The following is a 25627-nucleotide window of genomic DNA, read 5'->3' as shown; positions in this document are numbered from 1 at the left end:
GAGTCTGGTAGGAGGGGAGGAGCCAGCACACACACTAAAGGTTTTGGAGTGCCATGCTCCAGTGTACCCGATCTATACTAAAGTACAGATTCCCAGTATCCACTACGGACTACGAGAAAAGGAATTAACGGTAAGTATTAAATTCCTATTTTCTTGTCTGTATGTGGTTTGTTATTTTTTCATACATTAGTTACAGACTACATAGTGTTTGTGGGGGTGAGGGGCTTAATAATCATACTATCCATGCTTTCAAACACAACAGAGGAGGGGCCACATGCATGCCTTCTGTCAAATTTAATTTGACTCCATATTACTTATGCTTGCAGTGTTAGAGGGTGTGTATTGAGTGACCGCTGAGCAGCATACCGATGCCAGCATCTGGGGGGAGGGGAGGGGAGGTACAGCGAGCACAACAAGCCCTTTGCGGGCTTGGTGGCAATAGTCCCTGTAGCTCAGCATGTTGACCGTTAGGATGGTGAGGGTGCTGGGATATAGGGGGAGGTAATGTGACGGGCAGTATCATAACTACATTCCGTGTAAGATACGTACAGAGGGATGTTTTAAGTAAATTGTCGAGCATATAGAAGGTTTTGCCTTTGACAGGTGGTGTTCAATGTCCATACATACAAGTTGTAAATCTTACAATTGTTCTTTGAAAATAAACATTTTTACTTAGTGGAAAAGGTAAGTATTGCAATATTATATCAAGCTGCACATAAATAGTTTTCCATGGAGAACAAAAAAAAAAAAAGACATACAACATAATTTAAATAGGGTTGTTGTTAATACAGATGGGGGTGTTTCTGTACACAGGAATACAAGAACCCGGTTGTGGCACATGTAAGGCAGCAGGCAGAGTCCGTTATTTCACGGACAGAGTGACAGGCTCAGTCTTTGTTAGGGTTATCTCTGTTCAGGGGTAGATGCCAGTCTTGGGGAGGATGCTTTCTCTTTGTCCATACTGGGTTGTGCTTTAGTTTCTCTCTCTGCCTTTCATTCTCACTCTCTACAAGAGCTTCCTGAAGAAACAAAAATCATACTATAAACAAGCTGAATCGCATACTACTACTAAAGCAACAGGTTTAAGCTACATGTTATCACAAACATGAGACTTACTGGCGCTCAAGTACTTGCAAAACCAGAAACAACTACTTTCAAAACTACAGTTTCTCTTATGTATTACAGAATACTTGGGTTCCATTTAGTACCATGGGGTATAGATGGGTCCACTGGGAGCCATGGGAACTTTAAGAATTTGATAGTGTGGGCTGGCTCCTCCCTCTATGCCCCTCCTACCAGACTCCATTTAGAAAATGGGCCCGGAGGAGCCGGTCACGCTTATGGAAGCTCCTGAAGAGTTTTCTGCATTTATTTTATATGTTTATTTTCAGGCAGGGCTGGATGGCACCAGTCTGCCTGCTTTGTGGGACTTAGGGGGGAGGGGGAACAGCTCAACCTCTTGAAGGGTTAATGGTCCCGTTCCCCACTGACAGGACACTGAGCTCCTGAGGGAACTATTTATTCGCAAGCCCCACCATAGCGAGCGTACATTCCCCCAACATGCCGCCACCCCTAAAAGAGCCAGAAGAGTGGTGAGTACTAAGCCAGAGTCCCGGTTAGCATGTCACCGGCCATTATGGCGGCATGAGGGTACGGAGACGCACGGATTCTAACCGGGGCGGAATGCATCTCCAGACACAGTACACAGCTGCGTCACTGTACACAGTACCCACACTGGCAAAAACAGCCTTAAAACGGTTTTCTCTCCATTTTAAGCATCAGATTACCTTAGCTAGTATAAAAAGAAAAAAAATGGGAAGACTGCCGTTGAGGGGGTGGGGCCTTCACTGTGAGCGGATCTAGCAGTTCCCTAGCGCCATTTTCCCTCTGCAGTGGTTACAGACGCTGACTGACAGGGACGCACAGCTCCTCCGGAGTGACTCCAGTTTACCTCAGCGGTACCAGGGGGTCATAGCAGGGAAGAACGATTATTAGTGTACTAAGTCCCCTATCAGGGTACTTGGTCTGCGACCCGGCTAAGCTTGGCATTAGCGATAAGGGCGCGCTGGGGGCTGGCTCCAAATAACTCTGTGTCTCCCTGAAGGGCTCTTTGTGGGTTAATTGTGCTTAACCTTTTCCTGTGTGTGTGTGTGTGTGTGCTATCACATTTACATTATGTCAGGCAAAGAGTGGGTTTCTTGTACAGTGGAGTGTTCCTCTTCACCAGGGGGCTCACTACTGGGTACTCAGGGCAGTGCACCTTTCCAGAATAGCGGGGCTGAACCGGAGTGGGTTAATTCCATTAACAGAATGTTTTCCAATATTGCTACAAAATTATCCCGCAAAGAGAAAGACACAATACAAGACAGACTGTGGATAAGTTTAGGAATAGAGACTCAATCCTCAAACCAGCGTCTCAATCCCCTCCCATTTGTCCGCAAAAACGAACTCTGGCCCATATCCTGCAGTCTGACTCTGATGTTGATAGGTCAGACATGGAGGAGGGTGAGGTAGATTTGGAGGGGGAGGGATGCTACTATGTCACAGGGAATAGAGGCTCTTACAGAGGCTATCAGAAATGTTCTGCAAATTCCTGATAAGGTGTCAGAGGAATCTTATTTTAATGTAACAAAAGTTCTCAGTCACTTTTCCTGCATCAAAGGAATTAAATACCCTGTTTGAAGAACCGTGGGATAATCCTGATAAGAAATTTCAAATCCCTAAAAGGTTGCTCATCTTTCCCTTTTCCTCTGGAGATTAGGAAAAAATGGGAAAATCCACCGATAGTGGACGCATGAGTCTCTAGGCTGTCACATAAAACTGTATTGCCTGCCCCTGGTGAAGCCTCCCTAAAAGACATGGCTGATCGTAAAATTGAGACTACACTCAAATCATTGTACACAGCTGCTGGGGTGGCCCAGAGACCCACTATTGCATGTGCGTGGATCACAAAAGCCATTGCTAAATGGTCAGTTAACCTACTTGAGGGGTTAGATTCCTTGTCTAAGGGGATGTTGTTTTACTCCTACAGCATATACAGGATTCTGCGAACTTTATGGTGGAAGCCATAAAAGAGATAGGCTTGCTTAATGCACGCACCACTGCTATGGCAGTGTCAGCACGCAGGGGCTTGTAGCTACGCCAGTGGACTGCTGATGCAGACTCCAGGAAAGGCATGGAAGGCCTACCATTTACTGGAGAGGCATTGTTTGGAGATGAACTAGACAAATGGATCTCCAAAGCTACTGCGGGTAAGTCTACGTATCTTCCTTCCGCAGCTCCCCCAGCCAGGAAAGCTTATTAAGCTACAAATTTACAGTCCTTTCAGACGGCCAAGTTTAAGGTAAAATCCAGAGGTGCAAGAGGTAAACCACGCAAACCCACCACTGCAGGTGCTCAGGAACAGAGCTCATCTTCAGTCACATCTGGTCAAGTTCGTGCCGGGATCCCTGGGTCATAGATCTTATTTCCCAGTGTTATAAGACTGGAGTTGCAAGAGCTCTCACCTCACAGATTCTTCAAATCAGGCTTACCAGTTTCACAAGAGGCAAGTATAACTTTACGGCATGCCATCCAAAAACTGGTACAGACTCAAGTCATTGGTCCAGTTCCACCTCATCTGCAAAACAAGGGGTACTATTCCAACTTGTTTGTAGTACCGAAATTGGCCGATTCTGTACGGACGATTCTGAGCCACAAGTCCTTGAACCCGTTCTAAAGAGTGTTCAAGTTCAAGGTGGAGTCTCTGACAGCATTGATCTCAGGTCTTGAGAAGGGGCAATTACTAGTGTCTCTGAATATCAAGCATGCGTACCTTCACATTCCTATATGGACGCCTCATCAGGCTTATGTACGATTTGCAGTGCAGGACTTTCACTACCAGTTCCAGACCCTGCCATTTGGTCTCTCCACGGCACTGAGGGTGTTCGCCAAAGTAATGGCAGAGATGATGTTTCTACTCCGCAAAAAGGGAGTGAATATAATGCCATACCTGGACAATCTTCTGATAAAGGCGCCGTCCAGGGAGAGGTTGCTGGACAGCATTGGTCTCTCAATCAAACTTCTCCAGGATCACGGGTGGATTTTGAACCTTCCGAAATCTCACCTAGAGCCGACACGGAGGCTTCCATTCCTGGGAATGATACTGGACACCGAGTCGCAGAAGGTGTTCCTTCCATTGGAAAAGGCATTGGTAATCCAGTCTATGGTTCGGGATGTCCTGAACCCAACCCGGATATTGGTGCATCTATGCATTCGCCTTCTGGGGGAAATGGTGGCCTCTTACGAGGCGCTTCAATATGGAAGGTTTCACGCAAGACCCTTCCAGCTCGATCTGTTGGATAAATGGTCTGGATCGCATCTTCACATGCACCAGAGGATCAGTCTGTCGCCAAAAGCCAGGATCTCCCTTCTGTGGTGGCTACAGACTTCTCACCTCGTCTAGGTTCGGAATTCAGAACTGGATTCTGTTAACCACAGATGCAAGCCTCAGTGGTTGGGGAGCAGTCACCCAGGGGGTGCATTTACAAGGAAGATGGTCAAGTCAGGAAGTCATCCTTCCAATCAACATTTTGGAACTCAGGGCCATATACAATGCCCTTCTGCAGGCCTCATATCTTCTTCAAGATCGGGCCATTCAGGTCCAGTCGGACAATGTGACTGCTGTGACGTACATAAACAGACAGGGCGGAACGAAAAGCAGAGCAGCAATGTCAGAGGTGTCAAGAATTCTCCTCTGGGCAGGAAAAAACGCTGTGGCATTGTCAGCGGTCTTCATTCCAGATGTAGACAACAGGGAAGCAGACTTCCTCAGCAGACACTAACTGCACACGGAAGTGTTCAGGTGCTTGACACATCGATGGGGATATCCACAAAACGACATGATTGCCTCTCGTTTCAACAAGAAGCTCAAGCAGTATTGTTCCAGGTTGAGAGACCCACAGGCAGTGGCGGTAGACACTCTGACGACTGCATGGATCTATCAGATGGTGTACATGTTTCCTCCACTTCCTCTGATCCCAAGAATTTTAAAAAGAATAAAAAAAGGAAAAGGTTCAAGCAATTTGCTCCGGACTGCCCAAGAAGGGCCTGGCAAGTGGACCTTCTGGAGATGCTCCTTGAAGATCCGTGGCCTCTACCTCTTCGCGAGGATCTTCTGCAACAGGGCCCGTTCGTCTATCAGGACTTACCGTGGCTACGTTTGATGGCATGGAAGTTGAACGGCTATTTCTAGCCAGAAGAGGGATCCCCAACAAGATTATCCCGACTATGATCTAAGCCAGGAAGGGGGTAACGTATAAACATTACCACCGTATTTGGAAGAAAAACTATTCTGCGGTGGAATTTCATCTGGGATGTTTCCTGCCTTTTCTGCAGGCAGGTGTGGATGTGGGCCTACGTCTGGGCTCCATAAAAGTCCAGATTTCTCTTACGTCCTAGAGGTGCTGGGGACTCCAAAAGGACCATGGGGGTATAGACGGGATCCGCAGGAGACATGGGCACACTATAAGACTTTTACTGGGTGTGAACTGGCTCCTCCCTCTATGCCCCTCCTACAGTTAGATTCTGTGCCCAGGAGAGACTGGACACACACTAGGGGAGCTCTTCTGAGTTTCTCTGGAAAGACTTTAATGTTAGGCTTTTTTATTTTCAGGGAAACCTGCTGGCTACAGGCTCCCTGCTTCGTGGGAGTGAGGGGAGAGAAGTCAGACCACCTTCTTCTGAGTTAAGGGCTCTGCTTCTTAGGCTACTGGACACCATTAGCTCCAGAGGGTTCGATCACTTGGTGCGCCTAGCTGCTTGTTCCCGGAGCCGCGCTGTCACCCCCTCACAGAAGCCAGAAGAAAGAAGCCGGGTGAGTATTAGAAGAACAGAAGACTTCAGTGACGGCAGAATACTTCAGTAACGGAGGTACAGCGCAGCGGTCGCGCTGCGCTCCATGCTCCCACACACACACACCAACGGCACTCACAGGGTGCAGGGCGCTGCGGGGAGCACCCTGGCAGCAGGTTACTGGAGCCTTTTTTCACTGGCAAAAATGCATATTAGTGGTGCCTGGGCACTAGATATGAAACCCCCGCCAGTATAATATTTTAAATTTGGTGGGACTACAGCGCGCCAGGAGGGGGCATGGCTTAGCCTCACAGCTTACCAGCACCATTTTCTTTCTTCACAGTGCATGCAGAGACGCTGGACCGGACCTCCACTCTCCTTACAAGTACAGGGAGCAAAACGGGGGGGCAAAGGCAATTGGTGCTATATATAAACAGCGCAGACATCATATATTATTTTTTAGTAGTATATGGGCGCTGGGGTGTGAGCTGGCATACTCCCTCTGTGTTCTCTCTACAGGCTTCCCTGTGGGTCTGTCCCCTTCGCCCAGTGTGAGTGTGTGTCGGTACCGTGTGTCGACATGTCTGAGGCTGAGTGCTCCTCCCCGGAGGAAGTTACTGCGGGCGCAGAGAAGGATTTGGGAGTGACTGTCGGCACAGCCGACTGCTGATTGGGTGAATATGTTGAGTACATTGAATGCAAATGTGGCGTTATTGTCTAAGAGGCTGGATAAATCTGATTCTCAGACACAAACGTGGAGAAAATCCATGGAGGACGCCTTGTCTCAGGTACAGGCCCCCTCAGGGTCACAGAAACGTTCCTTTACCCAGATGGCAGATACAGAGACAGACACGGACTCTGATTCCAGTGTCGACTTTAATGAGGCCAGTTTACATCCAAAATTGGTAATGAGTATTCAGTACATGATTGTGGCTATTAAAGATGTTTTACATATTTCTGAGGAACCTCCTGTTCCAGATATAAGGGTTTGTTTATTTAAAGGGAAAAAGCCTGAGGTGAAGTTTCCCCCCTCTCATGAACTGAACGCTGTTTGTGAAAAGGCTTGGGAATCGCCTGGTAAAAGGTGGCAGATTCCCAAGAGAATTTTTATGGCATATCCTTTCCCCTCTGGCGACAGGGAGAAATGGGAGTCGTCTCCCAATGTGGACAAGGCTCTGTCCCGACTGTCCAAAAAAGTGGCGCTTCCGTCTCCTGACACGGCTGCCCTCAAGGATCCTGCAGATCGCAAGCTGGAAACGACATTAAAGGCCATTTATGTCACTACGGGTGCACTCCTCAGACCTGCCATGGCGTCGGCGTGGGTGAGTAGTGCTATTGCTAAGTGGGCTGATATTTTGGCATCTGACATGGTTACCCTTGAAAGGATAACATTCTTTTGACTCTTGGTTTTATCAGGGACGCTGCAGCTTACCTAAAGGATGTGGCGAGGGATATTGGCCTCTTGGGATCAAGGGCCAATGCCATGGCGGTCTCGGCCAGGAGGGCGCTGTGGATTCATCAATGGAATGCTGATGCCGACTCCAAGAAAGCTATGGAAGCTCTCCCTTTTAAAGGTAGTGTCTTGTTTGGTGACGGCCTTGCTGACCTGGTGTCTACCGCTACTGCGGGTAAGTCATCTTTTCTTCTTTATGTTCCCGCACAACGGAAAAAGGCGCTCCATTATCAGATGCAGTACTTTCGGCCTAATAAATACAAAAAAGGAAAGGGCTCGTCCTTCCTCGCTACAAAAAGGTAGAGGAAGGGGAAAAAGGTCGCCTGCTGTGTGGCGCCCAGGACCAAAAGTCCTCCCCTGCCTCTGCCAAGTCCACCGCATGACGCTGGGGCTCCCCTACGGGAGTCCGTGCCGGTGGGGGCCCGTCTCCAAATCTTCAGTCAGGTCTGGTTTCAATCGGGCCTAGATCCTTGGGACTTAGACATAGTGTCCCAGGGGTACAAACTGGAGTTTCAGGAGATGCCCCCCCGCCGATTTTTCAAATCAGCCTTGCCAGTTTCTATTCCAGAAAGGGAAGTAGTAAATGCTGCGATACAAAAGCTGTGTCAACAGAGGGTCATTGTCCCGGTTCCCCCGTCCCAACGGGGGGAAGGGTTCTATTCGAGCCTCTTTGTCGTGCCAAAGCCGGACGGCTCGGTCAGACCGATCCTGAACCTAAAATCCCTCAATCCGTACTTGAAAACTTTCAAGTTCAAGATGGAATCTCTTCGAGCTGTGATCTCCAGCCTAGAAGGGGGGGGGGGGGGAGGATTTTATGGCATCAGTCGACATAAAAGATGCCTACTTACACGTTCCGATATATCCTCCTCATCAAGCCTTCCTGAGATTTGCGGTGCAGGATTGTCATTACCAATTTCAGACGTTGCCGTTTGGGCTTTCCACGGCCCCGAGGGTCTTCACCAAGGTGATGGCGGAAATTATGGTACTCCTACGCAAGCAGGGTGTCACAATTATCCCGTACTTGGACGATCTCCTGATAAAGGCGAGATCAAAAGAGCAGTTGCTAAGAAATGTGGAACTTTCCCTGACGGTTCTGCAACATCATGGTTGGATTCTAAATTTGCCAAAGTCTCAGTTGATCCCGACAACTCGGCTGCCCTTCTTGGGCATGATCCTAGACACGGAACTACAGAGACTGTTTCTTCCATCGGAAAAAGCTCTGGAAATCCACACCATGGTCAAAGAGATTCTGAAACCGGCAAGAGTGTCGATTCATCAATGCACTCGAGTGCTAGGGAAGATGGTTGCGGCTTACGAAGCCATTCCATTTGGCAGGTTTCATGTCCGGGTGTTTCAGTGGGACCTGCTGAACAAATGGTCCGGGTCTCACCTGCACAGGAAAATAAGTCTATCTTCCAGGACCAGAATTTCTCTCCTGTGGTGGCTGCAAAGTTCTCACCTTCTAGAGGGACGCAGGTTCAGAATCCAGGATTGGGTCCTGCTGATCACAGATGCAAATCTCAGAGGCTGGGGTGCAGTCACACAAGGAAGAAGTTTCCAGGGGAAATGGTCAAGCCAGGAATCTGGTCTCCACATAAATGTTCTGGAGTTAAGAGCCATTTACAACGGCCTTCTGCAGGCGAAAAACCTTCTTTAAGGTCTACCTGTCCTGATTCAGTTGGACAACATAACAGCGGTGGCGTACGTACACCGCCAGGGTGGAACAAAGAGCAGAGCGGCAATGGCGGAGGCCACAAGAGTTCTCCGCTGGGCGGAACAGCACGTGAGCGCTCTGTCAGCAGTCTTCCTTCCGGGCGTGGACAACTGGGAAGCAGACTTCCTCAGCAGACACGATCTCCATCCAAGAGAGTGGGCCCTTCATCAAGAGGTATTTGCAGAAGTGACAAGGCGTTGGGGAATTCCTCAAATAGACATGATGGCGTCTCGCCTCAACACAAAGCTTCCGAGGTATTGTTCCAGGTCAAGGGACCCCCAAGCCAGTGCAGTGGACGCCCTGGTAACTCCGTGGGTGTTTCAGTCGGTGTATGTGTTCCTTCCACTTCCTCTCAGTCCAAGAGTGTTGAGGATCATAAGACTAACAAAAATTCAGGCAATACTCGTCGTTCCAGATTGGCCACGGAGGGCCTGGTATCCAGATCTTCAGGAATTCCTCATAGAAGATCCTTGACCGCTTCCTCTCAGAGAGGACCTGTTACTGCAGGGGCCATGCGTATTTCCGGACTTACCGTGGCTGCTTTTGACGGCGTGGAGGTTGAACGCCAAATCCTAGCTCGTAAAGGTATTCCCGGGGAAGTCATCCCCACTCTCCTTAAGGCTAGAAAGGAGGTCCCGACGAAGCATTATCACCATATTTGGAGAAAATATGTGTCGTGGTGTGAAGCCAAATCAGCTCCTGCGGAGGAGTTTCACTTGGGTCGTTTCCTCCATTTTTTGCAGGCCGGCGTGGATGCGGGCCTGAAATTGGGTTCCATAAAAGTGCAGATTTCAGCTTTATCTATTTTCTTTCAAAAAGAATTGGCCGCCCTTCCTGAAGTTCAGACTTTCGTGACAGGAGTGCTGCATATTCATCCTCCGTTTGTGCCACCCATGGCACCGTGGGATCTTGAAGTGGTGTTACAATTTCTTATGTCTCACTGGTTTGAACCTTTGCGAAAGGTTGAGTTAAAGTTTCTCACTTGGAAAGTGGTCATGCTTTTGGCCTTGGCGTCTGCCAGACGAGTGTCAGAACTGGCAGCTTTGTCTCACATGAGCCCATATTTGACTTTTCATGTGGATAGAGCGGAATTGAGGACTCGTTAACAATTTCTGCCGAAGGTGGTTTCTTCATTTCACATAAATCAACCTATTGTGGTACCTGTGGCTACGGATGCTGTGGCAGTGCCAAAATCTCTTGATGTCGTAAGAGCTTTAAAAATTTATGTCGCCAGAATGGCTCTTGTTAGGAAAATGGAGGCTCTGTTTGTCCTGTACGCTTCCTACAAGATTGGAAATCCTGCTTCCAAGCAGACTATTGCACGCTGGATTTGTAATACGATTCAGCACGCTCATTCTACGGCTGGGTTGCCGTTGCCGAAGTCAGTAAAGGCCCATTCTACCAGGAAGGTGGGCTCATCTGGGGCGGCTGCCTGAGGGGTCTCGGCACTTCAACTTTGCCGAGCAGCTACGTAGTCGGGTTCAAACACTTTTGCTAAGTTCTACAAGTTTGATACCCTGGCTGATGAGGACCTCATGTTTGCTCAATCGGTGCTGCAGAGTCGTCCGCACTCTCCCGCTCGGTCTGGAGCTTTGGTATAGACCCCATGGTCCTTTTGGAGTCCCCATCATCCTCTAGGACGTAAGAGAAAATAGGATTTTAATACCTACCGGTAAATCTTTTTCTCCTAGTCCGTAGAGGATGCTGGGCGCCCATCCCAGTGCGTACTGTTACTTGCAGTTGTATTGTTGGTTGTTGCTTTCGGTTACACGACGGTTGTGTATTGGTTATATTCAGCTTGTTGCTGTTTTTTCGTTCATACTGTTATCTGGTATTCCTGCTAATCCAGTTGTACGGTGTGTTTGTGGTGTGAGCTGGTATGTATCTCACCCTTAGTTTAACAAAAATCCTTTTCCTCGAAATGTCCGTCTCCCCTGGGCACAGTTCCTATAACTGAGGTCTGGAGAAGGGGCATGGAGGGAGAAGCCAGTTCACACCCAGTAAAAGTCTTATAGTGTGCACATGTCTCCTGCGGATCCCGTCTATACCCCCATGGTCCTTTTGGAGTCCCCAGCATCATCTATGGACTAGGAGAAAAGGGTTTACCGGTAGGTATTAAAATCCTATTTTCGGCCTTGTCCATTTTCTTTCAAAAACAAGTGGCTTCTCTCCGAGGTCCAGATATTCTTGAAAGGTGTTCTGCACATCCAACCTCCCTTTGTGCCCCCCACGGCACCTTGGGATCTCAATTTGGTGCTGCGGTTCCTCCAATCGGAGTGGTATGAACAGTTACAGGAGGTGGACGTAAAATATCTTACGTGAAAGATAGTCACACTGTTGGCCTTGGCTTCAGCAAGACGTGTGTCAGAGCTGGGGGCTTTGTCTCACAAAAGCCCCTATTTAATTTTCCATGAGGACAGAGCGGAACTCAGAACTCGTCACCAATTTCTTCCTAAAGTGGTGTCTGCGTTTTACATCAACCAACTTCAAAGTCTTTGGATGTTGTGAGGGCTTTGAAGGTGTATGTAAAGCGAACAGCTCGTCACTGAAAATCGGACTCGCTGTATGTTCTTTATGATCCCAATAAAATTGGGTGTCCTGCTTCCATTGCACGCTGGATCAGGGTCACTATCCAGCATGCTTATTCCACGGCAGGTTTGCCGGTTCCAAAATCTGTACAGGCCCACTCTACTAGGTCGGTGGGTTCTTCCTGGGTGGCTGCCCGGGGTGTCTTGGTTTTACAGCTCTGCCGAGTGGCTACTTGGCCTGGGTCAAACACGTTTGCTAAGTTTTACAAGTTCGATACTTTGGCCTCTGAGGACCTTCAGTTTGGTCAATCAGTTCTGTAGGAACCTCAGCACTCTCCCACCCGGTTTGGGAGCTTTGGTATATCCCCATGGTACTAAATAGAACCCCAGTATTCTCTAGGACATAAGAGAAAATAGGATTTTAATTACCTAACGGTGAATCCTTTTCTCGTAGTCCGTAGAGGATACTAGGCGCCCGCCCGGTGCTTCGTTCTTCCTGCACTGTTACTTGGTCAAGTATTGTTGGTTCAGCTGTTGCTGTTCCTGTTTAAAGTTGGGTTAGAATAGCTTTCCTCTGTTTGTGTGTGCTGGTTCGGGATCTCACCACTATCCTTTTATATCTTTCTCTCAAAGTATGTCCGTCTCCTCGGGCACAGTTTCCTAGACGGAGTCTGGTAGGATGGTCATAGAGGGAGGAGCCAGCCCACACTATCAAATTCTTAAAGTGCTCATGGCTCCTAGTGGACCCGTCTATAACCCATGGTACTAAATGGAACCCCAGTATCCTCTACGGACTACAAGAAAAGGATTTACTGGTAGGTAATTAAAATCCTATTATATCCAGTAACGGTAAAGCCATTAGTATAAGATTACCTCGCTATGCATCAAACTAATGTGGCCAATTGGTACAACATGAATAGATTTCCTTTCTTTAAGAATTATGTAAGAAACATGTTTTGTCTCTGTAATGTGGACACTAATGATCTTTTCATCCCTGACCCAGGACATAAAATGGGTACACACGCTCAGAACACAGCGCAGGACGACAGGGGGGAATGCTCACTTCACACATCGGTGAAGTGAGCGATGTACTAGATCACAGGTTCTCAAACTCGGTCCTCAGGACCCCACACAGTGCATGTTTTGCAGGTCTCCACACAGAAGCCCAAGTGAAATAATTAGCTCCACCTGTGGACCTTTTAAAATGTGTCAGGGAGTAATTAAGACACCTGTGCACTTGCTGGGTTACCTGCAAAACATGCACTGTGTGGGGTCCTGAGGACCGAGTTTGAGAACCTGTGTACTAGATTGTGCCTGCATGCAGGCCAATCTAGTACCGGCGATAGCAACACGCAGGGCTGTGCATCGCTGTTTCCGGCATCCTACACATGGGGAGATTGGTGCTTAATTTCTAAGCAATCTGGTCAGATTGCTTACAAATTAAGCACGAATCTCTCCGTGTGTACCCCCCTATACATTATACCATTACCTGACCAACAATCTCTGAATGCCTGGGACCAATCAGTGACGGGTGTAGTAGGGTATGCCGGCGACCGGGCTCCCGGCGGCCAGCATACCGACAGCTGGGCGAGCGCAAATGCGCCTCTTGCGGGCTTGCTGCGTTTTCCACGCTGCGGGCACAGTGGTGCGCTACTACGCGCGCCACGCTATCTATTCTCCCTCCAGGGGGGTCGTGGACCCCCAAGAGGGAGAATAGTTGTCGGCATGCCATCTGTCGGGATTCCGGTGCTGGTATACTGTGCGCCGGGATCCCGACAGTCGGCAAACTGAAGACCACCCATCAGTGATAGCTGGACTTGCTCAAATCATCCAACTGATCCGATCATTGGTTGGCCGCATCTGACGGGTGGTATTCATGTGACCGACGGTCACATGACCTCCTGCAGCTTCCCGACACCCACTATCCCGATGGTCGGCATGCCGACCAACAGGGACTATTTCCACTCGTGGGTGTCCACGACACCCATAGAGTGGGAATAGAACCCATGGCGACCGTAGGTCGCCACCGAGCCCGCAGCGTGGCGAGCGCAGCGAGCCCGCAAGGGGCTTGCTGCACTCGCCTCTCCCCGCTGGGATCCCGGCGTCGGTAAGCTGACCGGCGGTCAGGAGACCGCCGGTCAGCCATACTACACCCGCATCTGACTGCCCATCATTTCCTTCTTCCTTTACAGCAGAGTAATACAGATTGTGTGGCCATATCGGATGGGTTCATATGGGCAGATAAAATGTTTGTCGGTCTGACAGGCATTTTATCTGACTGTGTATGCTCAGCAAAAACAAACAGATCACTGAACAATTTGGTGCCGCATTGCAATAATTTGTTTCCTTAGGCTCCAAACTGAACAGTCAGAATGCACAACTTGTAAACAGCCTTATAGGCCCTACACATTAGGCGATATAACTGAACGATATGAACGTTCTCATTCATTAATGAACGAGAACTCATTCATAATCTTTCAGTGTGTAGACACCAACGATGAACGATGCGCTGCCCCGCGCTCGTACATCGTTGGTACCTGGTCGCTTATGCATGCAAGCCAATAGGGGCAATCTCGTCCATATTAGCTTGCACTGCTATGGATCTGGGCGACAGGGGAAGTGAAGAAACTACTCCCCCTGTCGCCACCCCCCCCACTCCGCCGTCCGTCTGCCATATCTGCCTTTGGGCGGGTCGCCGAATCTGTAGGGCCCATTACTCTTACTCAAGGAAAATTAACAACCCCCCGCCCCTATAAAACACAACTAGATGTGTCAGTTGTTTTATTGGCCATCAATATAATATATTTTCACCAGCATTCCTGTATAAATGAACCCACATATGCAGTGTCAGGAGTCATCATTCAACTACTGTATGTGTCTGAACAGCCAGATCAGTGTATATGGATGAATTCACTAAACTGACTACCATGTTTAAGTACCATGGTGAACACCTGACAGCCGGGTGTAGGATGGCTGACCGGCGGTCTCCTGACCACCGGTCAGCTTACCGACGCCAGGATCCCGGCAGCATACCGACGCCGGGATCCCGGCGGGGAGGGGCAAGTGCAGCAAGCCCCTTGCGGGCTCGCTGCGCTCGCCATGCTGCGGGCTCGGTGGCGACCTGTGGTCGCCACTGGTTCTATTCCCACTCTATGGGTGTCGTGGACACCCACGAGTGGAAATAGTCCCTGTTGGTCGGCATGCCGACCATCGGGATACTGAGCCGGCGGGATGGTGGAGGAGGTCATGTGACTGTCGGTCAGCAGACCGGCGGTCACATGAATACCACCCTGACAGCCTACAACTGACAAGACTTAAAGCCCTTATACACTATACACACCTGCCGATGCCAGCGGGGAAGGAAGCGATGGTGGGGTGGGGGGGGTAAAAGACCTTGCTCAGACTGGCCCTTCTGAGTGATATCTTTTACTTTCTCGTCTAATGTGTATGGGCCTATAAGGGCACTCATTGCTGGGGCATATATATACGCTTGAAAAGAAATGGAAAGTAACATAGAAACATAACATAGAAACATAGAATTTGATGGCAGATAAGAACCACTTGGCCCATCTAGTCTGCCCATTTGTTTTATCCTTTAGGTAATTGCAATCCTTTTTGAACCTTAATTCTTTGTAAGGATATTCATATGCCTATCCCAAGCATGTTTAAATTGCTCTAAAGTACATTTACATGAAGCCAAATTGCTGCACCTGAATGTTATAGGTTTATGCAAAACAATATACTGATTTGTATGTATACATTAGTTGAGATTGATGTTCATCTTCTGCTCTCACCATAGCTGCCTGGCTCCTGTTCTTCTCCCATTCCTTACATGTCTTGTAGTCCGCTTTCCACTGCTGACAGGATGGTGCCCCACCGTGAGTGTAGTAGTAATGGAAGCGGTTCCTTAGGCTCTTGCATGTTTTCCATTCATCCCAGTAATCATTACAATCTCTGGGAGGCTAGCGAAAGAAAGAGATGTTAGGTGACCCAAGCAGCAGAGGTGATTATATCACAGACAATTGTCCATCTGTGCACAGCTTAATGGCATGTGCCCACTGGAACCTGAACAATGCAAGCCAGGGCCGGATTAACAATGGGGCGGATGGAGCTGCAGCTCCAGGCCTCCCCATGAAAATAGGCCCACAGGAGACTGGCAGCTTTGACAGGAAAACATTTTTTCCTATCACAAGCTGCCAGCAGCCGGCCTCCCAGGCCCCAATGCAAACCCTGCAGAGCCACAACCTCCCCTACCTGCCCGGGAGAATACCTCAGTTCGCTTGAAGCCGGGTCCCTGACATTAAAAACAGCAGAGCAGTGAGGATCTCCACACTCAGCCCTGCCTGCACTGTATGACGTCACATAAGGTCCACCCTGGGGGCGGAGATAGCGGGGAAGCCAGAGTGGATGGAAGAATGAGCACAAATGGTGTCGCAGCAGTAAAGGAATGATTAACTTTCAACTCTGCACTGTGAGCATCGGTACAGAGAGGACACTGACACTGGACAGAGTGGAAAGAGGGACATCATTTGTACTCTGTACTGCAGCTGATTTGATTATTTTATGGTTATAAAAAAAAATGCTCTACGATGTGTGCAACGCTGGGGACTTACAGAGGCTGTGTTACAGCACTGCACACATAGCTCCTACCGCCTCCTGGTGCCCCCACTAATAGGATCAACATGATCTTCAACAAGTGAGGGGAATGTAACAGAAAAAAGCAGCAGTTTGTGAGCACCTGAGTGGGGGTGGAGGGAGAAGTATAATAAGGGAAATGCTATTGGGAATAATGGGGTTAATTATGGTTAGACGCTCTTGGTATTATATGGCGTCACTGACGCTCTCGGTATTATATGGCGTCACTGACTCTTGGTATTATATGGCGTCACTGACGCTCTCTGTATTACATGGCATCACTAATGCTCTCTGTATTATATGGCGTCACTAATGCTCTCTGTATTTTCTCCTTCATCCACTAGGGGCCACTGGAGCGTAGTTACAATGGGGAAATAGTAGGCAGTAATTGGGAGCTGGCACTTTAAAAATTATCACACTGTGGCTAGCTCCTCCCCTACTATCTCCCCTCCAAGCCAGTCTTAGTTAGTGCCCGAGGTGAGCTGGTTCACTTGGGTTTAGCTGAAGAAATTTTTTCTTTATTATTTTATTTTTCTTCACACACACACGCACGGACTGGCAGCTCTGCCACTACCAGTCTGCACCGCGGGAGCTGCCGGCGGGGTCCCATCGCAGCTGCGTGCGGCTCGGGATGGGCCCCGGCTGAGGGAGACGCTGAGCTCTCCTGAGTTGGCCGGACACCGCTGCGTGCGGCGCGTGTCGGGGCCACTCCATCAAGCAGAAGATTCTGGCAGCTGGGCAGCAGTAAGTATATGCGGCCGGACACCGCTGCGTGCGGCGCGTGTCGGGGCCGATCCACCAAGAACAGCAGCAGTGGTGAGTGAGCTGTACTTTATTTGTGGTGGCTATTTATGTTTTTAGAGCAATGCACTGTTTATTGTTGTACAACCCACTCCAGAAGGGCTCTCTGGGGCTGTAATGTACTGAGTGCTTCATTGTATCCTTACCTGTTCCTCCTTATGGAGAAACAGACATGATGAATGGGGGAGGCTGAGTATGTGATTATACAGATCCCCTGCACAACCCTGACTGACAACGGGGTGTGTGTCATTCTGATACCATGATCATAATGGGGCATTGTCTGTAAATTGGTGCGGCCCCCCCTCCGCTCCCCCAGCTCCCCGCACGGATCCCCGCTCAGCGCGACTCACAGAGCCGGCACAGGGATCCCGCTGGAGCGCAAAGCAATTTTTAAATTTGGCGCCTTGTATGGAGGGGGCGGAGCTAAGTCCCGCTCTGTAGAGCGGGCTCAGCGCTCCCTGCTCCCCGGCGGCGACTCGCGCTCTGTACAGCGCAACACTCCCCGGCGGCGGCTCGCAGATACAGGGCTCTACTAGCGCTACATAGCGGGCTCAACGCTCCCCGGCGGTGACTCGCAGGTCCAGCGGAGGGTACAGGACGCTTCCCGCTTAGGTAGATATAGTTTTGCAATAAGGCGCCATAACCGGGGGGCGGAGCTAACTCCCGCTCTGTACAGCGGGCTCAGCGCTCTCCGCTCCCCGGCCACTGTTATAGTGTAATGGCCATTTATGTGAGTTTAATGCACATGGTGCTGGGGAGAATGTAATATAGTCAGAGTGGCTCAGCACTAATCCAGTCATCCACTATATAGATTTTATCTCATAGCCCAGAGGAGTTTCACTCTGGCGGCCATTTCTTCCCTGCAGGGGAAACCTCTGCCACATCCAGGTACAGACCTGGCTTCATATTTGCAGTGTCTCCTATAGCCTAGTGGGCTAATCTTGCAGACAAATAGATAAGGTCCCATGTATATTGGATGTTCAGTTATAAGAGTTAACACCGCCTTGCCACATAACATTTCTCCCCAGCTTTTATCACTGGCTAACCGCCATTTGGGGTGACCATCCGGGTTCTCCTTCCCTTTATTATTCCTTTATGTCACTTGTAATTTGGGGAATGTGTGTGGCATCAGATAGTAGCGGGGACATCTGAACACAGGGACCAGGGTTGTGATCCCAACAAAAACCTACTTTAAAGCTCCTACTCTGTCACTGCAGGTTATACTGCAGACATTACATAGGGCTACGCATCTTTAACCCACCTTTTCTCCTTTCGTTCATATCACCTGGACAGTCAGAGAAATACCTGTTAGGTGGGGATTGTGCGGGGCAGCCATCTCTTCAGCCCTCAACGCAGGGCGGGATGTTGCCTTCCCTTTATTATTCCTTGGTGTCACTAGTTACTAATGCTATTTGTAATTTGGGAATGTGTGTAAGGCATCAGACAAATAGCGCTGTAGCTCAGTACGCTAGTAGCGGGTATCTGAACAGAGGTTTGAATCCAAAAAAAAAACAAAAACAACTTTAAGGGGAGCTCCTATAACCTAGGGCTAAGACTCCTGTCCCACAGCGCAGCGCTACTGGTTCAGGTCTCCGCTGCTCCAGAAAGTTTATTTGAATCGTGTCGGTCACATATGATAGTGCAGACCTTACATAGGGCTGTGTTTATTTAACCCACCTTTTCTCCTTTCGTTTGTCTCACCTGGGATAGTCAAAGAATTCCCTCTTAGGTGTAAAGTATGCGGTGGAGCCATCTGCTTAACCCTCCACGCACCTGCAGGACACTCCTGTTTGAACAGCTCAGATTATGCAGGTAATGTCACTCTTAACCAGAGACCTTGTACGTCATTTCACCTCTCCAGGTTTCTAAAGGAACCTTGCTAACCTTCCATGTTACAATACTGATGATGTCTGTTTTCTGTGGAATCTGAACCAGTGTCTCAGAATATCCAGGTGCATTATACAGCAGTTCGTCTGATATTGCAGGTAAAGGAGGCGGACACGTCAAGTCCATCAGGGTACAACGCCGATGACGAAATGACAGCGACTGGTCCAGTATCGGATGAGCTGGGCAGGCTCCGGTAGACACCCGAATACACAATTTCAGGTATCAAACAATGTTTGTTTTCCTATCCTTTCCCCGCAGACGGCAGGAAATGGTATCAGTACCTCTCCAGGGTATACCCCTCAATGTATCGTCGGTCCAACAAGCTGCCGTTTTTTCCTGAGGCAACCTTGCTCAGGCATCCATCGAACGCACATATACGGCAGCGGGGTTCTACCTTGTCCGGAGCAGGTAGGTTGTGGAACAATTGTCCTCTAGGTTACAGGATGTTTCGCATCAGGATCAATTGATACTTTGGTACGGGTCAGAATCACGATTCTGCTTTATGTTCTTTGGAGGTCTTCACGTCTGCAGACTCGGAACCTGCATTTTCGCTTGGGCTGTCTTAACCCGACGACCTCTGGGGCTGCGACAGTGACAGGTGAACATGAAATCCTACGGGGCAGATGGTTCAGGGGAAGGAACTTTCTGCAGGATTTCTTGAACCATTGGAGATAAGTCCACTTTGCTTTCTCCTACTACTGCCCCAGCTCCAAGACAGACCTTTACTGGTCTTTCCTTTAGATTTTTCCGTGCCCTTTCAAGCTTTCGACTCCACACGAGCGATATCTCCGTCGCCAGGGGATCTCAGGGCAAAAAGCTGAAGCAGAGGTTCAGCATCCTCGGTCCAGTCTGACTTTAAGTCATCCTATACACCTACTACAGGTCAAACCTTCCTACCACCTGGAGGGTCCCAGGGTAGGCGCATGTCGGGGTCCTACGGAGAGTACTGAGAAGGCTTGGGCGGTTACAGACTAAATTTTGGAGTACAACCGTCTCAGGAGTCAAGAGAGTCATACTGCAGTCGGCGCTCCATATGCTTCTAACCGCAAAGGAGGTTGATCCCTGTTTTTCAGATATCATTTGAATCAGGACAGTTCTCAGGCCTTTGTTTTCTTTTCACGTTCCGAAGCCTGTTGGCTCGGCCAGGCCTATTCTGGCCTTAGAATCCTTTCAGTCTGTGATTGCTAGTTTTGGACAAGATAGGGAGTTTTACGTGTCCCTTGTCTGCAGGGAGGCCTGTTTACTGATTTCCGTTGGGTTTCCTCAACGGGCTTTTCTCAGATTCGCATTACAGGATACTCATTTTCACTGTCAGTCCACTTCCATTCGGTCTCTCTTCCACTCACACAGGGTTCAGGAAGATCACAGAATAAATCTTTCCCAAGGGCAGAAAGTACGTTGGTTCCCTAATGGGACAATCTACTACTACTATCCCACTTTGTACATTAGGTGGCTTCTGAATATCCGGAGGATCCAGGAGCTTCTGGTTCGACACGGATCCAAAATTATGCTCCTCGTAGACATTTCTCAACACAATCCGTTGGAGGATTTTTCCTTCCTCGGCACCAGGTACTCTATTTCTTCAGTCAAGCTGCGACGCAATGAGTGGTCGCCTACATTCCCCTCTGAGCGGGGGACAACAATCTTCTTTCCAGGTCAAGCCGCCAGGTCAGACTCCCGGGTGAGGGGGCATTCCGCGGAGTTTTGTCAACTGGTCCGCTGTTGGCGGAGATTTCGGATCGACCTCAGGGCGTTCTGACTGACTCTTTAACCCTTTCCTACTCTCGGACGTGAGCTCTGGCGGCAGTAGCCGAGGATGTCCTCAGGGCTCCTGGGAGTTTTCTGGTTATTCTATCCTGCCTCCTTTTCTATTTCTACCTCTCTTTCGGTAACACAGGAGGGAAATATGCGTGCTAGTCCTCTCGGTGGCTCCGATTGGGCCACGCATGACTTGAAGATACAGCTACACCTGTTGTCAGTAGAGGAGCCTTGGCTCCTACCTCGACTGGACTGTCTACTTCAACAGGGCCCTTTTCTTTATTCAATCTTACACTGTTTTCATTTAACCGTGTGACTGTTCACGAGACCTCAGAAGGGACGAGTTCCCTAGTTCGGTTAGGCCTACTGGGCCCTGATTTCAGAAGTCTGTTACCTCTTCTCGCTTTTGCCACTTTTGGAAAACTGTATGGGACATACTAAGGATAAAAGGGGTTTTCCCCTTCTTTGAGTTACCATTCAGCCGTCATCTTTGGTTTCTCTGGGAGTTTTTGCTCCGCTGCGCTTCAAACCACATTGACCTGAATTTTAGGTCTCTGCCTTTTTCGGTTTTCTTCCAAAAGAGATTAGCCTGGCGGCCGTAAGTTTGGACTCTCTTTCAGGGAGTTCTCTATTGGCAACTCCCCCGGCTGAGCTTCGGCCTCAGCGGTCGTTTCTTCCAAAGGGGATGTCCGTTTTTCATATAAATCTGACACTAGTGTTTTTCGGTCCTCTTTGACTGTTGTCAGGGCTCGCCGACTCTCTCTACAGCGGTCTTAGGCTATTCGACGAAGGGCTTTTCTTCTTTGTTCTGTACGATGCTCCCGTACTAAATAGCCGGGGTCCCAGCATATGCTGGGCTGTTGGATACATCTGACCATCAGACAGTCTTCTTGGCGGTTGCTCAGGAGCCTCCGTTTTCCATTTCAGCGCACTTTACGCGCATTGTGGGACCTTCGTGGGCAGCTGCCCGTGGGGTCTCCATGAATACTTTATGTCGGGCGGACCGCCATTCGTTTTGTCAAATTCTACAAGTTTGACACTTTTGCGGCCTCTGCATCACAGTTGGCCGAGCGGTTTTACAGGACTCTCAGCGCTCTCCCACCCGTTTTGGGAGCTCTGGGACGTCCCCATTGTAACTACGCTCCAGTGGCCCCTAGTGGATGAAGGAGAAATCAGGATTTTGGTACTTACCGATAAATCCCTTTCTCCGATTCCACAGGGGCCACTGGACGCCCGCCCAGCGCTGTTCCTCCTTGTTTTATGCTTAACGGTTTGCAGATCACCATATGACTGCTTGTTGAGTTCGGGCTAGCCGGTTGTTTGTTAGGTTCTGTTCCAGGTTTGGTCTGTGTTATCCTGGTTTACAGGGCTTCATTAACCTCCTCTACCTTACGGTTTGTTTATTCCAGCTCTCCTCAGGCACAGTTTTACGTAGACTGGCTTGGAGGGGAGATAGTAGGGGAGGAGCTAGCCACAGTGTGAGAATTTTTAAAGTGCCAGCTCCCAATTACTGTCTACTATTTCCCCATTGTAACTACGCTCCAGTGGCCCCTGTGGAATCGGAGAAAGGGATTTATCGGTAAGTACCAAAATCCTGATATATGGCATTATTAATGCTCTCTGTATTATATGGCGTCACTGATGCTCTCGGTATTATATGGCATCACTGGTGCTCAGTATTATATGGCATCACAGATGCTCTCTATATTATATGGCATCACTGACGCTCTCTGTATTATATGGCGTCACTGGTGCTCTCTGTATTATATGGCGTCACAGATGCTCTCTGTATTATATGGCGTCACAGATGCTCTCTGTATTATATGGCGTCACAGATGCTCTCTGTATTATATGGCGTCACTGGTGCTCTCTGTATTATATGGCGTCACTGACGCTTTCGGTATATAGCGTCACTGATGCTCTCTGTACTAAATGGCGTCATAGATGCTCTCTGTATTATATTGCGTCAGTGAAGCCCTCTGGATTATGTAGTGGTCACTGATGCTCTGTGTTGGGTGAGTTAATGTAGTACAGGCAGCAATATTTACCTTTGAGTTTTGAGACGGGTGTGGTATGTTAGGTAGATCAGACTTAGGTCGTCTGTGTCTAGGTCGACCACTATTGGTCGACAGTACGTAGGTCGACATGGTTTCTAGGTCAAGAGGGACTATAGGTCGACATGAGTTTTTTTACTTTTTTTGTGTAATTTTCTCTGTACAGTGACCGGGAACCCCGATTAGTGCACCGTGTCCGCTCGCCATGCTTCGGGCAAGGTGCCTTGCTCCGCTACCGCTGCGCTCGGCACAGGTTACCGTTCCCAATTGTAGGCCACGTAGATCGTAAAGTATGAAAAAGTTCAAAAAATTAAAAAAAAAAATACAAATCTGAAAAACTCATGTTGACCTTTTGTCATGTCGACCTAGAAACCATGTTGACCTACTTACTGTCAACCAATAGTGGTCAGCCTACTTACTGTCGACCTAAAGACCAGATCCCCTTGAGACAATGCTGACCGCAATGTTGCATTTAAAGAGAATACACCCTGGAACCACAGAATAAGTGCATCAGATGCTGGCACCTTCATTAAATGCCCTCACTTAAAAACATTACAATGTAATTGTCTTTATGCAAGGTAACCACTATCTACAGTTAAAGGGGGGCACAGCCCAGACTTACCAGTGGCCTGAACACTGAGGACTGGCCTTTCCTCCTTTCTGCAACCACCTCACCTTAAGCTGCTGCTGCTGCCACCAGACAACTACGTAGTTTGTTTGAAACAAGTAAGTGCGCATATAGTGCGCCAACTACATAGAACTGCTGCAACGCCAAGCCCACATGCTCTGCAGTACAGTTACACATGATCGCCGCAACGCCAATACAGTAGTTCATGAACAATGGTAAGAAGGGGTTTTTCCTACCTGCCACAAAAGGGACTCCATAGAATAGAAAGGCTGCTTTCTATTTTGTTACCCTGTATGGCCACCACTTACAGCTGCCGATGATTTAAAGCTGCTGTCCTTACTACTGCAATTTACAGTACTAAAGGAAACTGCTGTGATGTTTTTCGGGTGAATGGCTCAACCCTAGAATACTGTAAGTGCAGGTTAAGCGCTTTGTATGGCATTAAACAGGGTGGTCTTCTGTATGCCGACTGACGGGATCCCGGCGCACAGTATACCGGCGCCGGGATCCCGACAGCCGGCATATCGACACTTATTCTCCCTCGTGGGGGTCCACGACCCCCCTGGAGGGAGAATAAAATAGCGTGGCACGCGTAGCGCGCCACCGTGCCCGTAGCGTGGCGAGCCCGCAAGGGGCTCATTTGCGCTCGCCACACTGTCGGTAAGCCGGCGGTCAGGCTCCCGGCGCCGGTATGCTGGTCGCCGGGAGCCCGACCGCCGGCATATCGTAATGAACCCCATTAAACATGGGTGTAGTACGGTATGCCGGCGCTCGGGCTCCTGGCGACCAGCATACCGGCGCCGGGAGCCCGACCGCCGGCATACCGACAGCGTGGCGAGCGCAAAGGAGCCCCTTGCGGGCTTGCGGCGCTTGCCACGCGCACGGTGGCGCGCTACACTATTTTATTCTCCCTCCAGGGGGGTCGTGGACCCCCACGAGGGAGAATAGTTGTCGGTATGCCGGGTGTCGGGATTCCGGTGCCGGTATACCGTGCGCCGGTATCCCGACGTTCGGCATACAGAAGACCACCCTTAAACAAACCAGGACCCTATATTCATTGCTTAAGATGGCTGACATTTTTTGAGATTAAAAGATCTATTTTTTACTACTTTTATGACCAATTTTTTTTTATTTGTTTAATGCATTATGATGTCATAGATTTGTTATTACCATTTGCATTTAATTGTAAAATGTTATAAAACATACATATGTTGTACTCATATTACTGTATCTGACATATTTCATTTTCAGTCACGTTAACAAGCGGCATTTACTTTTATAGACTCACAATACACTGTTGATTTAAGGCAACTGAGGTGACTGTAGAAAGGTACTAGCCACAGTCCATAACTCAGAAAACACCCCCTTTTCAGACCACATCCCCACAGCACTGGTCATATCCGCCCACAAAATAGGTCCTTCAGAAATTTCAGCTCCAGGCCCATGTGGACCTTAATCTGGCACTGATGCAAGCTGAAATGCCAGTTACAACCGCAGGTATTACTCCCACTTTGAAGGTCAATGGAGGCCACTTCAATGCATTTAATGAAACCAGAAGAATGCAGCATTCTCAGACCACTGTTCATGTATTAGTGTTGAAACCAATATTAAAGCTCACTAATCTGACACCACTCGGTGCAAGGATTAGGTTACAGACTCACAGGTGGTTCAGCATCTGCCAATAGTGTATTAACATATGCAGCATATCAAACTTATCAAAATGACAAGCTTTGTGGCAGCAATCATGGCAATTTACCAGAACACTGTAAGGAATGGATGCCACAAGCTGCGTCGGTGAGCCATCTTGCCTTGAGTACCTTTAAAGTGGCAACCATTATGTGCATGTGGTGCAACCAGTATGTGCAGCACGGGTGGCAGTTCCGGCAGCACTGCAATTGGTACACATAGACGATGCATAGAGAACACGAAGCCTGGATTTAAAAATACGATAATGACCTTTTCAAAGCGCACCAGCAGCTGTCAACACACACTCCCACCCGACCCCCTCTCCTCCTATCATTACATGAATGGACTATAACAGCCAAATCCAGTAAGCCTCAGTCACCGCCTTGTGTATACAAAATGTCTATCATCGGTAACCTGCGTCTGTCATTCCCTGTAACTTCTCACATTAGCTCCCTCACCCTCCAGGTGTCAGCCATGCTTCCTCTTCCAGCAGCACCGCGCCCGCCCCCTCACCTACAAGTCACTCACATCGGCGTACCAAAGCCTCCAATGGGAGCTACCGGAGGACCTGACGCAGGCAATAGGGGCAGGGCTGGCGGAGAAGGGCGGAAGCAGCTAGTCAGTGTCTGAGCAAACACAGTTCCGCCAGGC

At 49.0% G+C, this 25627-nt stretch overlaps 1 protein-coding gene and 1 non-coding gene across 2 annotated transcripts; one reads left to right on the top strand and one right to left on the bottom strand.

Moving 5' to 3' along the window:
* Positions 1 to 765: 765 nt before the first annotated feature.
* C1H22orf39 (chromosome 1 C22orf39 homolog) lies at positions 766 to 25541 on the bottom strand. The gene is made up of 3 exons (XM_063964774.1): positions 25435 to 25541; positions 15322 to 15489; positions 766 to 1019 (listed from the first exon to the last, which is right to left on the bottom strand). The coding sequence occupies exons 1-3, from the start codon at positions 25450 to 25452 to the stop codon at positions 888 to 890; spliced, it is 318 nt and encodes a 105-aa protein (XP_063820844.1). The 5' UTR covers positions 25453 to 25541; the 3' UTR covers positions 766 to 887.
* LOC134932644 (U8 small nucleolar RNA) lies at positions 17092 to 17219 on the top strand. Its single transcript, XR_010179436.1, has one exon. It is a non-coding gene; the product is annotated as a U8 small nucleolar RNA (small nucleolar RNA).
* Positions 25542 to 25627: the final 86 nt, after the last annotated feature.

Source organism: Pseudophryne corroboree, chromosome 1 (genome assembly GCF_028390025.1).
Source record: "Pseudophryne corroboree isolate aPseCor3 chromosome 1, aPseCor3.hap2, whole genome shotgun sequence".
Classification (NCBI taxonomy): Eukaryota; Metazoa; Chordata; class Amphibia; order Anura; family Myobatrachidae; genus Pseudophryne; species Pseudophryne corroboree.
This window is presented reverse-complemented; position numbering and strand designations above follow the sequence as displayed.